The sequence below is a fragment of the Ailuropoda melanoleuca genome, chromosome 4 (genome assembly GCF_002007445.2).
Source record: "Ailuropoda melanoleuca isolate Jingjing chromosome 4, ASM200744v2, whole genome shotgun sequence".
In the NCBI taxonomy this organism is placed as follows: domain Eukaryota; kingdom Metazoa; phylum Chordata; class Mammalia; order Carnivora; family Ursidae; genus Ailuropoda; species Ailuropoda melanoleuca.
Genome location: NC_048221.1, coordinates 107,854,969 through 107,873,589, shown reverse-complemented (window position 1 = coordinate 107,873,589; position 18,621 = coordinate 107,854,969). Strand labels below are relative to the sequence as shown.

At 35.7% G+C, this 18,621-nt stretch overlaps 1 protein-coding gene across 1 annotated transcript in view; it reads left to right on the top strand.

The window, feature by feature from the left end:
- ZC3H6 (zinc finger CCCH-type containing 6) overlaps nucleotides 1-18,621 on the top strand; it is a 66,181-nt gene that overhangs the window by 9,043 nt on the left and 38,517 nt on the right. The window contains exon 2 of the mRNA XM_011231153.3: nucleotides 15,689-15,869. Coding sequence (XP_011229455.2) covers nucleotides 15,689-15,869 — 181 coding nt within the window. The remainder of the gene's footprint in view (nucleotides 1-15,688; nucleotides 15,870-18,621) is intronic.

Genomic DNA, 18,621 nt, shown 5'->3' with positions numbered 1-18,621 from the left:
GCCGGGATCACGCCCTGAGCCAAAGGCAGACGCTTAACCGCTGTGCCACCCAGGCGCCCCTTTTTTTTTTTGAGTAGGCTCCAGAGCCCAGTGCAGGACTTGAACTCATAATCCTGACACCAAGACCTGAGCTGAGATGGAGTCAGACATTTAACCGACTAAGCCACCCAGGCACCCCATGCTTTGCTTTGTTTTTAATGTGAGTTCATGGCTTAACATTACTACTTCAAATGAACTCTTATAATACTCCAACTTTCATAAAACCCACATTTTTGAGTGGCAAATAACCAAAGGAAATCCCAAGGAGTGTTTAAAGGGAATCCTAAGTTAATTATCATTAAAATTATAAAGCCATGTAAAAATCATTAACTATATATAAAAGTGACAGAAAAAAAGAACCTAGGTTTAGAGCTCATGATACTCTATATTTTACATATATTGCTATTTATAGTTCACATACTTTAATTCATTTGATTCATGTAGACAGAACAGATATCAATATCTTCATTTTATAGTTTAGGAAACAGATTTAGAGGGTAAATAACTGCTTACCACAGTCTGTGTCTCATAGCATTTGATTTTGTACTCTTTTCCTTGCCACCATTGCCTCATGATGGTAGTAAATCTGACACGAGATGCTGGACTGGGATATTGGATTCCTAAAAGGATTTGGGTTTTGTTTGTTTTTTTCCTTTTAGATATTACTTGATCCCAGGCAATTTCAGCCTACTTTATTATAAATTCATCTTATATGACAAAGTTTTTCTAAATCCTAAAATATTAAAAATTGAATGTATAAAGAATATTAATTTTCACATACTTTTAAGAGTATGAAATCAGTTAAATCTAGCTACATCTGCACATTTTTAGCTATGGAAGACAAGAATTCTTCCACTGTATACTGGTCTTAACCTATTAAGAGAATTTATTGAAAATGCATGAAGATCAGAAGAGCCAACACCTCTTTTGCTTGGATTTTTCTTGATGACTGGTAGTTGACAATAAAACATTAGATCACTGGTTCTTGTGTGTGGGGTTTGAGTTCTTTATAAAGGCTACTCTTTGGCCCATAAAGGAGCTTGTGGGTTGATTTCTTTTCTACATCCTTGGCATATATAGGAGTCTAGTTTAAAATTATGTTTTATGTAAGCAAACAAAAATGGAAGTGAATAATGCATTTATGTAAGAAATACCTACATATTTTGGCTGTATATACATATCGTACCAAACATACATTTTTAAAAAAATTACAGATATCCAAGTGTGAAAACCAACATTTGACCAAACCTTAGACTAAAGTTAATATCATCATCATAGATTAAATTTCTGGGATACATGAATAAAACTGAAATGTCCCTCCAATTATTATAATTTATTATTAGAAATTTTAGTGGTCTATTTTTAAAAATAGGAAATTTCAGTGAAGTAATAATTTCTCAACACTGCCTATTGCTAAATTACTGCTGTAATTGCTGTAATGCACATTATAGGTACTGAATAGAGGGTCACTTTCAACTGAGATTAGTGGAATACAAGATAGTTGGGGGAATTTTTTTTCCTCTGACATTTTCCTTTTTACATATTTTTTTAATATCTGGAGCAAAGATGATTGATTATGTGACACATAACTTTAAANGGGAGAATTTTTTTTCCTCTAACATTTTCCTTTTTACATATTTTTTTAATATCTGGAGCAAAGATGATTGATTATGTGACACATAACTTTAAAGTTTTCTTCTTTTTTTTTTTAAGATTTTATTTATTTATTTGACAGAGAGAGAGAGACAGTGAGAGAGGGAACACAAGCAGGGGGAGTGGGGGAGGGAGAAGCAGGCTTCCCGCTGAGCAGGGAACCTGACACGGTGCTCGATCCCAGTGCCCTGGGATCATGACCTGAGCCGAAGGCACAGACGATTAATGAGTGAGCCACCCAGGCACCCCTAGAGTTTTTTTCTTATGAAATTTTGAGGTAGCAAAGTTAACATTCTGTTTTTAATTCATCCACAAAAGATATGAATTCTCAAGTAGGATTTTTTCTTGAAAGATTCATGGGATTAAATAATTAAAAATATTCTTTAGAAGTTATTCTGTTTAATGTTATGAATGTTAGAATGCCAAATAAATGAATAAAGTTAGAATTATGACATAATTTCTATTCTGTTTTGTATTTTTTTTTTAAGATTTTATTTATTCATTTGACAAAGTGAGAGAGCACAAGCAGGGGGAGCAGTAGAAGGAGAGGGAGATGCCGGCTCCCCACTGAGCAGGGAGCCCAATGTGGTGTTTAATCCCAGGAGCCCGGGATCATGACTTGAGCCGAAGGCGGACGCTTAACCATCTGAGCCACTCAGGCACCCCTGTTTTGTATTTTTCATTTAAATTTTTATAATNTTAACCATCTGAGCCACTCAGGCACCCCTGTTTTGTATTTTTCATTTAAATTTTTATAATCATTTGTCTGCTCAAACAGTGTATAATATTCTTAAAATCAATAGCTAAATTACTTTCTCAATATCATTACTCCAGTTTTCTACTTGGCTATTTGAAGAGTGTCAGTTTCTTTTGTACATAAAATGGTTTTCATAATCATTAATTACACGTTTTTCTCTTATATTAATGTACGTTTGTACTTCATCTAATTGATAAAATTTCAATATATAAACACACAGGGAGATTCTTATTGTAAGTTATATCTAAAATACCACTTAACCTGGAAATGGATATTCAGATACTAATAGTAAATCCAGATGACATGGCTTTTTTAATATATATGCTCTATTATGCTGATTAGATATAATAGTAACTAACCTAAGGATCATGTAATTTCCAGTCATGTTGTATTCAGGGATCCAGAAATGACTTGAAGCAGGCCAAGGCAGAATGGAGAAACATGCTGTGGCTGCATACTTAGGCCAAAGCCTGATTTTTGCATGTCTTTTAAAAAAAATTTACTCCAACAACACTCCTCAAAACCTGGAGCCCCAGTACCTCATATCGTGGATAATATGATATCAAATACTTTGGCACATTGGGAACTTTAACAGACCAAGTGGCATTTTTTTAATATTACTGGGCCATAGGCAGTTTTACCCAGTTCACAGTAGATTCATCCAACAAAACTTTTTTGACTTTTGTTCTGATGTCATGACACCTAGAACATTATTTTCTAGCTTTCAAACTCTGTGTATTTTATTTGCTGTGATTTGTTTCTGTTGAATTTCTGGTTTCTCCAGTTTATACTGGAGAGCCTAAGTCAAGAGGATAAATTGGAGGGACGCCTGGGTGGCTCAGTCGTTAAGCGTCTGCCTTCGGCTCAGGGTGTGATCCGGGCGTTCTGGGATCGAGTCCCACATCAGGCTCCTCTGCTATGAGCCTGCTTCTTCCTCTCCCACTCCCCTTGCTTGTGTTCCCTCTCTCGCTGGCTGTCTTTATCTCTGTCAAATAAATAAAAATCTTAAAAAAAAAAAAAAGGATAAATTGGAATGAAAGTAAATGAATTTTAGCTTAGTGAGATAACCAAGATAGTAAATGAAATATAAAAAATAATTTTTAAAATGTAGTCTCGGGGCGCCTGGGTGGCGCAGGCGTTGGGCGTCTGCCTTCGGCTCAGGGCGTGATCCCGGCGTACTGGGATCAAGTCCCACATCGGGCTCCTCTGCTGGGAGCCTGCTTCTTCCTTTCCCACTCCCCTGCTGTATTCCCTCTCTCTCTGGCTGTCTCTCTGTCACATAAATAAATAAAATCTTTAAAAGAAAATTTTAAAAAAATGTCTCAAAAAAACCTATGGCAAATTAATACACAATGTTGTTTTATTCCTGTAATAGTCTGTCTCTGCTTATGGCATAAAGGATGTTTGAGGAGTAATATGGTTTTCCTTCACGATATCAAACATACAAGCTCAAGGATATATTTTAAAATTCTTCATTTCTCTAGATTAATATACAGTAATTCCTCTTCTATCTGGCACTGAGCAGGGAATTTAGCATCAACAGATATTTTATTATCAGAAACTAATTTTATTATAAATATTTTCAAAGGATCTCTTTGTAAATAAAATATGTGGCATGCTTTCCTCTCTTACTAACTAGACAATTACTGATTTATCTTTTTCTTAATTACTTTGGATCATCATGAACATCAGTTGTCACCATAATCAGTATAAACCCTAGGTATTATACTCCATCTTGTGTTTTACCAGGAAACTTTGGAAATATGGGAGGCTTTCACACAGACTGTTGCTAAGTATTGCATAATGATAGGATAAAGGAGAAACAGCCTTAGCAACAGACTCCAGATTTGGTCTACCACAGTTTCTTTTCTGCTTGTACTTGTTTGAAATAATTTTTCATTGTTATTCTCTGAAGGAAAATAAATTTCCCCCTTGGAATCCATGCTTTTGGGATTTGTAATCTTTCCCAGTTTCTATGAAAGCGTCTGTCATCTTCCATCCCATTCTATTAAAATGCATGTATTTCAGGTAAATCACAAGAGAAAAGGAAACTTCAGTTGTGGGCTGTCTCTTATGAACAGTGCTAAGTGATTACCTAACCTTATCTCACTTAATCCTTAAACAACTTTGTGGTGGTAGATTGATGAATCCTATCTGTAGATAAGGAAACTGAATAGTAGGGGGCAAGATAATTGGTTCAAGTTAGTATAGGTAGTATATGACTGGGAAGCAGAATCTGAACCCAGATCTTTCTGGCTGTAAAGCTTTTGTGCTTCCACCTTACTACAATGCTTTTTTAAGTAATCTGTTTTAACATGCCACAAGTTTGGTTATTGTTCTTGTTTAACACTCCTGCTTTAATTTCCAGGTTCGGGTGAGCTCACTTTGCCAGAATCCTGGGTCCTCATTAAATAGGGTGTTTGTTTGATTTTGGTTTGGGTCCTCTTTAACTTCAGGTGAAAATTGCTATTCTGGCACCCAACTACCTCATTAGTATTCTACTCTGTTTTCTGAATATTGGTGCTTAGCCCCTTTTTGTTTTTATTGAATGGCAAACCTTAGTGATAGCATAGCAGTTTTCATTACTTCCAGCATTCCTCTCTTTTCTTTCCTTCTTCTGACTTTGATGTGGAGGCTTTCATCTTACAAAAGCTGTTAACCTAAACTGCACTGCTTTTTTTTCCCCAAGTCACATAAGTGATTTTTAAATAGAATTAAACAGTACTTCTCATTAGAAACCCTGGAGGCCAGAAGGCAGTGGGATAATATATATATATTTAAATTTTTTTTATTGAAGTACAGTTGACATACAATGTTAGATTAGTGTACAACATAGTGATTCAACTATTCTATATATTACTCAGTGCTCATCACAAGAAGTGTAGTCCCCATCTGTCACCATAGGATGTTATTACACAACATTATTAACTATATTCTCTGTACTGTACTTTTCATCCCCATGACTTATTTATTTTATAACTGGAAGTTTATACCTTTTAATCCCCTTCACCTGTTTTGCCCTTTCCTCTAACCCCCTCCACTCTGGCACTCACCAGTTTGTTCTCTGTATTTATGAATCTGTTTCTGTTTTTTTGTTTGCTTGCTTGCTTGTTTTATTTTTTAGATTCCACATGTAAGTGAAATCATACGGTATTTGTTTTTGTCTGACTTATTTCACTTAGCATAATACCCTCTATGCCCATCCCTGTTGTCACAAATGGCAAGATCTCATTCTCTTTAGGGCTGAGTAATATTCCACTGTGTGTGTGTATGTAGATATACACACACACACACACACACACACACATATATATGTATATATATACATGTATATATATATACACACACCACATCTTTATCCATTTGTCTAGTGATGGACACTTAGGTTGCTTCCATATCTTGTCTATTTTAAATAATGCTGCAATAAACATAGGGGTGCATATATCTTTTCAAGTTACTGTTTTCATTTTCTTTGAGTAAAAACCCAGTAGTGGAATTACTGGACTGCAGTTCTATACTCAGTTTTTTGAGGCCCCTACATACTGTTTTCCACAGTGGATACACCAATTTATATTCCAACTAAACTACACCACTACTTTATCAACTTGTGTGGGACCCTGAAATGAACAGGGAAACCCATTTCTCAGCTCTATGTGATTTGATTATTTTACTTTTTAAAAAATCTATACAATAAAAACTTTTGACTAATTTCCTTTGAGCCCCTAGAAAAATATTGTTGAGTAAAAAGAAAACCCTATAGCACCTTATAACTCCACGTCCCATATTATCAGTCCAACTGATCTAACCTGGTAGTTGCCATCTGCCATTTTCTTACAAACATTAAGATAACTTCGGTGGGGGTGGGTGGCTCAGTCAGTTAAACATCTGCCTTCGGCTCTGTTCGTGATCCTGGGGTTCTGGGATGGAGCCCCACGTTGGACTCTCTGCTTGGTGGGGAGCCTGCTTCTCCCTCTTCCTCTGCCTGCCGCTCTGCCTGCTTATGCTCTCCTCCTCTCTGTCTCTATCATATAAATAAAATCTTTTAGAAAATAAAATAAAATAACTTCTGTGGAATTGAAGTAACTCATATTTACTTTTGCATGGGAGAAATTTAGACCTTAACAGCTTCTCTGTATCATCTCTTAAAATACCACTTAAATGTGTGTTGATGACATTTTTTTTTCTCAACATTTTATTACGAAGTTTCAAATATGCAAAGATGTTGAAAAAAGTTTACAGTAAACACCCCCATATCCTACCCACCAGTTGGTGAGCTTCTTAAATAATCTTCTTCACACTAGCTGCTATTAAGTATTTTGGCTATATGCAGTTTCCTCCTAACACCAAATATGTATAGCTATTATAGCAACATTGTGAAGAATTATGGATCTGAGAATCAGACTGAGTTTGGGCTCTAGCTCTGTTATCTACTAGCAGAATCAGTTAAGCTCTTTGTCCCCTTTCTTCACCTGTTTAATGAGGATAACAACATATTTCATAGTTAACATGAAAATGAAGTAAACTGATTTAACATATCTGCAGCACGGTAATTATTCAGTAATTGTTAGCTAACATATTGGGTTTTTTTTACTATAAATTTTATTTAAGATGTTATTTTACTTCAGAATTACTGTTATTTGTTCATAAACATATTTGCTGGAATTGAAGATAATCTCAAATAGTGAAAGAATTAGATAATAAAAAGTGTAGACTAAAAATTGCTGAGAATTAAATTTTAAAGTATTTGTTAAAGTCATATATCCATAATCCTCTGATGGCCCCCAGCTTTTTAAAGGTTCTGTTCCAGGCAGTATTTTGGACTTTATGGAGAAAATAACAAAGTTAACTTACCCTTTTTTAGAAAAGGAACAGCTAAAATGGAATCATTCGCATTTTTTATTTGTTAATATCTAGATTTGAGAGATTGATTGCAGGACTAAGACAAACTGGCACTATAGTGAATGATCAATATTAATACTTTCTTTAAAGAAGAGCCATTAGTTTTATTTATGTTCTCTTTTGTTTTCTGTATTTTGTTGATTTCTGTCCTTGTATTTTTCTCATTTTTTCCCTGGGTTTACCCATTTCTAAGTTCTTTAGTTGAGTGTATAGCTCATTTGTTTTCAACTTTTTTATTTCCTGAAAAGTGTGTTTAAATAAAAGCATAGATCTCCTTCTAAGGACTCCTTTTCTTTGTTTAGGTCTTTTAATCAATAACTTCATGGTGTATTCTGCACCAAATTTATAGTGGGAGGTTCACCAGGAAGTTACTTTGCTTGAATTTAGATGTTTCATTATTCTGTTACTGATATATTCATTACCTGCATCAGATCATTATAATGCCTGCTTTGAACATTTTGAGGCTGAAATGATGGGGATTATGTGTTCCTGTGATATAGAGGTTTAACACATTATTTATTCATATCCTTACTTCTTTTAAGAAAAATGTTGATCCTAGTCAAAGGAATGACCTCAGGAATAAGGAAGTGACATTTAAAAGGTATAAATCATGGGAATGTTTATAATATTCATGGAGGATTGCCCGGAGGATAATATTCTACTAATTTCTCGATATTAGTTTTCAGCTTTTTTTTTTTTTTTTTTGCCTCAACACTGTTGTAGAAAAAACATTCCCATCATGATAAAGTGTGCGTATTTGAGTGAGGAGTGTCAAGTTATCAGGTTCTCCAAATATGTTCCATTCTTGTTTTGGATTCTTGCTTGGTTATTGCAGTGGCATCCTAACTGCTTTCCTGTATCTGTTTTATTTCCCCTTTAGGTCTGTTTTTTACTGCTAAAGTTATCTTTCAGAGATCTAATTACATCACCTCGTTTCCTGGAACCACTTCTGTGGCTTTCTCATTTGTATTAGAATAAACCCCAAACATGGTCAAAGCTCTGCATGATCTAGAACCACCCATCACTCCAGCATAATTTTAAACGAGCTTTCCCTTTTTCTTTATAATCCAGTGAGGTTGGCATTTTCTCAGTTTCTGTCTCAGTTCTTCTACAAAAAAATTTGCTTATCCTATTATCTCTGCCTGCCAGAGGTCCCTCCGCAACCCTTTATCTCTTAGGTTAGAACTCCTCACCTCAGTTTACTCATGACTTCCTCAGGGAAAGCCTTCCAGACTTCTCTGACAGATGAGTTCCTCCTATTGGGTGCTCTCATAGCACTATTTACCTCCTACATTTACTTGTATGGTTGTTACTTTATATTTATTTATGTGATTCTTTCATTGATGTCTGTCTCCCCCATCACTAGATTAAAAACTTCTTGAGAGAAGAAACCATGTCTTTCTTGTTTATCATTGTATGCCTATTGAAAAAGTGGTGAATAAATACATGTTAAATGAATGAATGCCTCCCCTTTTTTGTTGGGAGGACAGAAAATTCTAATATACATCTAGTTTTTGAGAATCCCTGCTCTAGATGTTGTAGATTTCATCCCCAGATTAAATCAAAATATCAGAGGAGTGCCTGGCTGGCTGGCTGGCTTACTCGGTTGAGCATGCTACTCTTGGTCTCAGGGTTGTGAGTTCGAGCCCCAAAGAGATTACTTAAAAAAATAGAATCTTAAAAAAAATCAGAACATCAGATAATTGCATACTTGAACAATATTTGTTTCCTTATATAATTGCTTTTTCACAATTGGATTTTGGCAGCAAGCCCTTGGTTCAAATTGGGGCATGCTGTAGGTGATAAACTATTGCATTGGTTGTATGGACACTATTGAAGGTAGTGTCCATTGTGTCAAGTACTGACCATTGTATCAGATAATATTATCTTTATGAGGACTCAAGGAAGAAATTTCTTTCTAATCTCATTGCTAGAAAAAACTATGCCTCTCTTGAGCAACTGGTCTGTTTCTGTGTTGGAAGCACTGTTTTATACATAATCCTTGTTTCCTGAAACTCAGAGCCAAATATGCAGCTCACATATAAAAATTAGTCAAGGATTTTTGGCATACCCCTGTGTAAATTAATCTTAGTCTTATCTTCACCTTAATCTTTTGAATTTTAAAGTATTAAATAGCATTAAGGAGTAATAAAATTCACCCAAGATTTTTTTTTTTTAAGCCAAATTAATCCACTTGCTGGGTAAGAAATGAGTTCACTCTGTCTTTCCATGCTGAAAGTGGAAAAGACAGAGAAGAAAATAAAAGGCTTATTATATATTAGGAATTCTAGGTTTTATGTTCTGATTGGGTCATTTGGGAACTAGAAATTCCTTTGATTTTGTTCTGCTGTCATAAAAGCGTAGAGATTGCTTTATAAAGAGGTCTGAGGTGGGATATGAAAAGTATCTGTTAGATTCAGAGATACAAGATCAGCAATTTGTTTTTTTCTTCTTTTTAGATCAGCACTTTTATACATACATGCTGCGAACTTGGTAGAGTTTTATTTTAAAACTACCGCCTTAGTCCTGCCATTATAGAACAGCATACTACATATTCACTGCTGTACGGGCTATGATCTTTGTATGAATTGTGATCAAAGACCTTAGTATTTAGCCTGACTGAATATCAGAGTCCTTTTGTTTTCCTTCTGTTACAAAATGAATTTTTGTACCATCTGATGAAATAACATCTGTGCAGAAGCATATGTGACTCTGGAGACCAGGCATTGGAAGACTGAGACAAGTAAGAATAGCCATGACTAAATTATAAGAAGAGACTAGAAAGCACTTTAGAGTGATGACCAAAGTAAGGGAATCTTACTTTTGAGTCCACTTTTTTTTTTTAAAGATTTTATTTATTTATTTGAGAGAGAAAGAGCAAGCGAGAGAGAGAGAGCATGAGCAGGAGGGAGGGGCAGAGGCAGAGAGACAAGCAAGGACCCTGAGATCAGGATCTGAGCCAAAGGCAAACGCTTAACCGACTGAGCCACCCAGGCGCCCCCTGAGTCCATTTCTGATAACCAAGTTGTCTTGTCTTTTATTTGAATATAGATTGATCAGCTTTCCCTGTGATATTACTTCATGGGCAGCAGGAAATATTAGCAGTAATTCATATTTTTTTTCTTGGCTTGCCAGCAAGAAATCTAGGGCTTATGCTAGCTAGTATCCACAACCACTTAGATCAATGACTTTAGTTTGTTGTAACTCTGGGGCTTTGCAGTATTATTTATCTTTTCAGTCAATGTTAGTAACAAATTTTGGATAACATTTTCAAGTTATGTGACCTCTCTAGTTGAAAATAGAGCCTCAGTGGTTTTAGCATTAAGGGAGTATCTGGTTTTCTCCAGGGAGATCAGTGTCCCTTCAGACACTCCCACAGAAGCATAATCTGCTGAAGGACATGGGAAAGAAATATCTAAAATTGTCTATTATATTTTTATATATAGTTATCTGTATATGCAAGTTAGGTTTTGATGAGGCAAATATGAATAAGCATGTTGTTGATTCAGGAAATAAAGATTAGAAAGGCCACATATGTAAAAACAGAAGTAGAATTACTTGTAAAAAAAAGTGAGTGAGAAAGGAATTCTTAGTTATCTCTGGGATACAGATAACTTACATAGAGTTAAGCAAAATTTGGAAGGGTTGTCATAAGACTATGGAGGATGTTAGTCTAATTAGAATTTATAATTTTGCCCATAAATTTGTACCAAGTGTCATTCTTGAAGGATTTTGTATTTGAGTTGAGGCTTTCACAAATTCTGAGGTTGGCTTGAGGAGTGAGACTTGCTGTGACTGTAGATAGTCAAAAAGGGATAAGCTGAATTTCTGGAAACCAAATACATTCCAAAAGGTGTTAAGAATGTATTTGATAAAGGATGAAGATAAAAACACTTTGAAAGTTGCAGAAATCTATCAGATTTTACCACTGGTAATTTGTAAAGAGAAACTTTTCCTGAAACAAGTAAGATGAGCCATCTAGCATGTAAATGTTCAAGGTCCAGTTTGGGGATAAACATAAAATCATAAGATTTTAGCTCTTCCATGGCCCTGATATGACAGACAGTGTTTTCCTTGAGAAGAAATAACTAGTTTGGGAGGTATAAGGTAGGGAGTTAGACAAGGCTTTGTCTAGAGGATCATACATAAGCTATAAAGGTTGAGGGAAAAGATCAGAGTAGGCATGGGCAAGCCTAGACCCAAGTAAGATTTCCATTAAGCATGCTGACAAATTTAGCCAGTAAAATTCAGTTTACTATTTACATAGACAACAAATGTAGGATCACCATGGTGTCAGCTTCTCATGTCCATTGTCTCACTGGGTAACCCTGAAACCAAAGAGGCCAGATAATCACAGGCAGCATGAGTGGTAGGGTACCCTGTGGCTGAGGAACAGTGGCCATAGGAGGAGAGTATATGGAGATGGGTTAAAAATAGCTTTGTAGCAGCACCTCCCAAGACTGCCTATATTTCCATATTCTGGAGGATCATGAAGCATTCTGCCAGGGCTCAGGTGAGCCTGCGGTTGAGCCTTACCTGTGTGAGGAGGAGACATGTAAGGTTGCCAGGTCATCAGTATAGAGCAGTTCTTCTATGGTAAAGAAGAAATGACAGGGTGAATTATAACAAAAGCATGAAAAAAAAGCGTTACAACCAATAGTTACAAGTATCTAGAAAATTTGTGTTCTATTGGTCTTAGGATAAGCAGCCTACTTCTATATAGTCGTCTGCTTCTGGAATGTAAAGACATCTTTGACATCCTGACAGTCATTTGGTACCTTCTGAGAAATGTCTTTTTTCTGGTGATCATATCAGCTTATCCTAGGACACTTGCATTTATGAGTAATATCTTTGTAATATCATCTACCAGGAGTACTTGTATAGTCTTTTATTGAGGCTTTTGTGTTTCTTCCAGAAGACTCAGTTTCTGATCTGTAGCTTGTAACAGGAGCCTTTAGGCAAGCATAAAGAAAAAGCAGAAACTACCTATGGAGGTAAGACTGAATGGTTCAGGTTAAGTTGTTTTAATAGCAGCAATATCAGAATGGGAAAAGTATAATCCTTTACGAAGCAAATCAATTTATAAGGATTTAGTGAGACTTACCTCAGAATAAGAATATATCATGGACAGTGAGGGCATTGACCAATTTCAGAGTTTTTAATTTATTCCACTGTGTGTTATGATTTTCTCCAGTTGTCTGCAATGTAGATATTTAAACCTAGAGATATAGTCTTTTAAAACTTAATTNAAAAGGACATAATCACTCTACATTAATGAAAAGTCATCCATATTGAATTGAACTGGGAGCTTCTCTTTTTGATTTATTAAATTTAAAAAAGTATCTCGGGTTTAGTAAACAAACCAGCTTTCATGATGGTGTTGAGCTAATTCAAAATCTAGAGAATGCTAAGCACTCTTAATTATATTATCTCTTCTGTTTTTTTTTTTTTTCACAGAGGTAGATTAGTATCTGATACATTCATAGGTGCTCAATCAAGATAGCTTTATTTTGTTTTGGTGACAGAACTAGAATTAGAATCCAGCTGTCCTCCCTGGAAGTCTCCTGTTTCCATTATGCCACACATGCTTTCCATTTGTGCCCAAAGCTGATTTTGTAGAGCATTTGTAAACAGTTCATGGAAATGGGGAACAATGCTCTTTATTTCCTTTTTCTATCCTATTTCTTATAACCATATATAAATTCACAAGTTTAAATTTGTTATTGTGTGAATGCTGAAATGGTAAATAGGCTAAGGGAGAAGAAAGAAAAGCAAAATACCTTTCAGCGCTTTTTGTCTAATGATAAATATGAACACCCCATATTTTCAGTTAAAGAATTTATGTAAAGCAGGACATAAATTCATATGCAGCATTTTTAGCTTGAATACTTAGGTATTTAAATAGCTCCAGTCAAAATGTTAAGTATGAATTAGTGATTTTAAGATATAAAAAGATTTATCTTTAAGGAGCTCAAGTTGGAGAAGGGTGGTAAAAGAAAGAATGAATGCCCGTAGGTTTTTTTGGTGCTGTTTAAATTTTGTTATGGTGTAAGTATAGGCAGTAAAGTACACAATTCATAAATGTACAACTTGGTGAATTTTTACACTTAACTATGTATGTATATGTAATGGTCACCACACAGATCAATATACAGAATATTTCAGCACCTCAGAAGTTTCCTAAGTACCTCTTTTTTGTCAGTTACAACCCTCTAAGAGGTAATCACTATTTTGACTTCTGTCACCATAGGTTAGTTTTGCCTCTTCTTGAAATGCATATAAATGGAATCAAAACAGTACTGTCTTGCGTCCAGCTTCTTTTACTCGTAATTGCGTCTGTAAGATTCATCCATATTGTGTGTAGCAGTAGCTAATTTTTTTTTTTGCTTTATAGTGTTTCATTATATAAATAAAGCACAATTTATCCATTCACCTCTTGATGGGGATTTGGGTGGTTAACAGTTTTTTTACTATTGTGACTAAAACTGTGAAGAACATTCTTGTGCTTATCTTTTGGTGAATATGTGTACTCATTTTTCTTGGGACTTAAGGTTTTATGGCATTATAAAAGTTCAGAACGTTTTTTGTTAAAACACCAGAATGTCAAGCCTGCCTCACAAGAAATTTTCAAGACTGCCTAAATGGATATACATTTCTTTGATTTTATAATAGAAACTGGGGGAAAGTAACAGTGACTTCACAGCCAGTTTTGGATGTTATCATGTGCCTGTTCGATAATGCAAGGGTTATGGATACTGTATATTCATTCATTCAGTGAACAGCAGGGAACCATCCTAGGGGTTAGAGATACGGCTATGAAAGACACAATCACATCCTAGTTTCCTCAACCAATATGTTCTGGTTATTTGAACATAATGCGTAGAGTGCAGTGATAAAGAAATGAGAATTATTAGGGAAGTACTTAGGGTGAAGCATCTCACCTAAACCTGGGTAGTCAGTGGAAGCATCTTAGAGGAAATGACATCTGAACTGGGTCCAGTGGAATGAACTGCAATTAGCCAGGTGAAGGAAGTGGAGGGTGGGTGTTGAGAAGAGTGGGGCAATGAGGGTTTTTAAGGCAATGTTTAAAGCTTGGAGATGTGAGAAATTGAAAGTAGCTGGGTAAGCAGGGACTCAATTATAAAGGGCCTTTTGGTAATATGGAGTTCTGATGTCATCCTCAGCTCAGAAGGGAATCACTGGTACTGTCCTTTTTATTATGGAAAACTTCAAACACCTACACATTCCACAATTTGAGCAATATTACCAACTCATGACCAATCTTTTTGATACCACTTCCTCCCATGGATAGCTCTGAAGCAAATTTGAGATATATCATCATTTAAGATTTTGAGCAGGAGAGTGACATGATCAGTTTTTTGCATTTCAGAAATCACATATCCCTTGTAACTTTAAAGTATCTGTACAATGCACATATCATAGTTTGGTTGCTTCTCATTTGCTTCCAGTCCTGCAGACTTTGTCTTTCTGTACTATTTATAGCAGTTAGCATTTTTTTCAAACTGTATGGAAATATGATTAAATGCTAAACTTATTTTATATACTTATCTTCTTAGTAGATAGATCATTGTTTAATTTGCCTTGAAAATACTATTAATGAATATTTTGCCTTTATAAGTATAAAAAGGTCATAAACAATATAAAAGTTTGCTTCTAGTTTAGTCTCCATTGTAGGAAACATATTAGTATTTGGAAAGTTTGGAATTCAGTTAACGATTTTACTATGAATATTTTTTGCAGATTCAAGTTTAATTTATGATTCTTCTGTAGCTCAGGTTTTGCTCCTTATCTACCTATTGAAATCTGTTTTCTTATTGTTTACTTTGATGGTGAGAATTAATATAGATTACTTTTATTTTCAAGCTAATTATAGTTGTTTACATGACACTAAGTTAAAAATTCCTTCCTGTAGTAAGAATGTTTACTTACTAAAATGTTTTAACCTTTTCTTAAAAGGTGGTTTAGTAGATGGTAACTATTGTAATACCGTGGAATAGCACTGCATTCATGTGTGCATTCATTCATTTGGTGAGAGTCAGTGATCTTAATCCAAATCAGAGGTTGGCAAATTTTTGCTGCTGAGACTGGTTCTTACATTTTTGAAGGATTGTTCCTCAAAAAGGGAGAAGAATTTGCAACGGAAAACATATGTGGCCTGTAAATATACTACCTGGCCCTTCAAAGGAAAAGTTTGCCATCCCTGATCTAAATGAATGTAACTTGAATCCTTGGCGTGTGCTTGTTTTTCTTTTGGAAATATTTCTATAAGATTCATTTTTGAATAACATTTGAAAATAAAAATGTCATCATTTTCTACAGAGAAGATGGTGAATTAGAAGATGGTGAAATAGATGATGCAGGACTTGAAGAAACACAAGAACAGGAAGCGAAAGAGGATGAAAAACAGAAAAATGAAAAAGCCTATAGAAAATCAAGGAAGAAGCACAAGAAGGAAAGAGAGAAGAAAAAATCCAAAAGGAGAAAACGTGAAAAACATAAGGTTAGTTAGAATCTACTTTTAATTCTTTTAGTAAATTTGTATGAAATATAAAATACTGAAAATTAGAAAGTATAAATCATTGCTTATTTTATTATAAAACTTATTGATTAGAAGGGTGCCTGGGTGGCTCAGTCAGCTAAGTGTCTGACTCTGGATTTCAGCTCAGGTCATGACCTTGGGGCATGAGACTGAGCCCTGTGTCAGGCTCCTCACTGGGCATGGAGCCTGCTTAAGATTTTCTCTCTCCCTCTGCCCCTCCACCCCCCCAAAATAATTTGTTGATTAGATTTTTTTATTTGTGGGATTAATAAATTTTCTGAACGTGAAGATTTTATGAATTATCTCAAAGATTAAAAAATTAATCAAGGTAACTTTTAATGCAAGTTAAAATAAATCTTTTTTTTTTTTAAGATTTTATTTATTTGTCAGAGAGAGGGAGAGAGCACAAGCAGGGGGACCTGCAGGCCGAGGGAGAAGGAGGCTCCCTGCTGAGCAAGGAGCCCAACACGGGACTGGAGCCCAGACCTGAGCCTAAGGCAGATGTTTAACCACCTGAGCCACCCAGGCATCTCTAAAATAAATCTTTTTAATTGAATTATATGCAAGGATGATAAAAGGTTATGGAAAGTTTTATTCTCTACAGATATAGATTAGCAGCATTGGCATTGTCTGTCCATTTATTTATTTATTCATTCATATGTATGTTCGTGTGCTTGCTGTGGAAATCTCTGTGCTCTATGCTAGGGTTATAGTAATGAGTGAAACAGTCTCTAACAGAGATTACATTGAAATGGGAAAGAGAAAGCAATAAACAAATGAAAAACAAATGTGATCAAGAAAAAAGAGTAGGGTTCTGCATAGAGAATCATGTAGTTTGGGTAGGGAAGAAGGGACATCTGTGCTGACAGAGAACTCAGGGAAAAGTTGGCATCTGTGGTGGGGTAGTTTTTCAAACTCCCTGGAACTCCCCTGTAAAAACAGAGCAATAAGGATTGCAAAATCAAAAACTCATTGGCAACATCCACAAAAGAGTGAAGTAACAAGTTATCACCACAAACCTTAAAAATACAAATGGAAAAGGCCAAACCACAGACAGCACCAAGACCTGTATAGCATCAGCAACTGTGCATACTGAGGCAGAGGGAAGGTAATGGGCATTCCAGAAAACAGATTGCCAACAGGTACTCCTCTCAAATGGAGGAGTTCTCACTCCGTGTGGAAAGTCCATGGGCCAAACTGAGAAGAGCAGCAGAAAGTGAGAGGGGACTTTACTAGTTTCAGTTCACATGTGAGTGACCATGTGAATTTGGATGGTGCTTGAATGGTCTGGGCCTGAAGAACTCCTAATACTAATCAACCAAATCCCTCTTCTCAGAGTCCTACGCTGAGAATATAACTGCTATCATTAGGATCTAAACTGAAAGGACAGGCATACTAGGGCTGGGCAAGGAAAGAAATAGATTTTAAAAAAAGAGGGAAGGGAACAAGCAAGGCATATCTCAGAAGATACGTAGCCATATTTATTAATACTTCATGCAAACAACAGAAGAAATAACCCTAGAAAACAAGATAGGACCATGATACACTCCACATAAATTATTATTAAAAAAAAAAAAATGAGGGGCGCCTGGGTGGCTCAGTCAGTTAAGCATCTGCCTTCACCTCGGGTCATGATCTCCAGGTCCTGGGATCGAGCCCCACATCAGGCTCTCTGCTCAGTGGGGAGCCTGCTTCTCTCTCTCCCTCTGCCCCTTCACCCTGCTTGTACTTTCTCTCTTGCGCTATCTCAAATAAATTAAAAAATAAAATAATTTTNGGGGATCGAGCCCCACATCAGGCTCTCTGCTCAGTGGGGAGCCTGCTTCTCTCTCTCCCTCTGCCCCTTCACCCTGCTTGTACTTTCTCTCTTGCGCTATCTCAAATAAATTAAAAAATAAAATAATTTTAAAAAAGAATAATGGAGAGAATAATATTCTTTCAGAAGAGAAAGAATTCCCACAAAACATATAAAATATCTAACCTAATATCTCAAAATGATAAAAAATTTAATAAAGTAATATAAGCTATGATCAAACAGCATAAACACAATTTTGGGGAAATATCCTTTGGTCATCAAGGCAAAAAGACCTAGTCTCTTATTAGGAAAAGAGAATCAGGTTTATATAAAAATTTTTGATATAAATATTTTATGCCAAGAGATAATGATTCCATATGTCATTCCATGACATTTTTTAAAAAAGATTTTATTAAACAGGAGAGCAAGAGAGAGCACAAGTAAAGGGAGGAGCAGAGGGAGAGGGAGAAGCAGACTCTCCCATTGAGCCAGGAGCCTGACACAGGGCTCGATCCCAGGACCCTGGGATCATGACCTGAGCCAAAGGCAGACAGTTAACGAACTGAGCCACCCAGGCGCCCCTGGAATGACATATTTAAATAAGATATGGGCCAAGAATTTTATATCCAGCTAAATACTGACCTTCAGATATAAAGTTGTCAAAACCATATATATATGGGAGAACTCTGGAAATATTGTTATCATGAGCCTTCCTGTAGACTCTACCATAGAACAAGTTTAGATAACCAAAATGACTAGTTGAGAGAGAGGGATCTACATACAGGTATATATTTCCTTGTAAAACTAAGACTAAATGATGAACATAAGAGTAGTATATTATGTATCTGAATATTACAACTATAAAAATTATCAAGAAAACAAGAGTATATGGCAAGCAGGATAAGCTTACTGATTGCC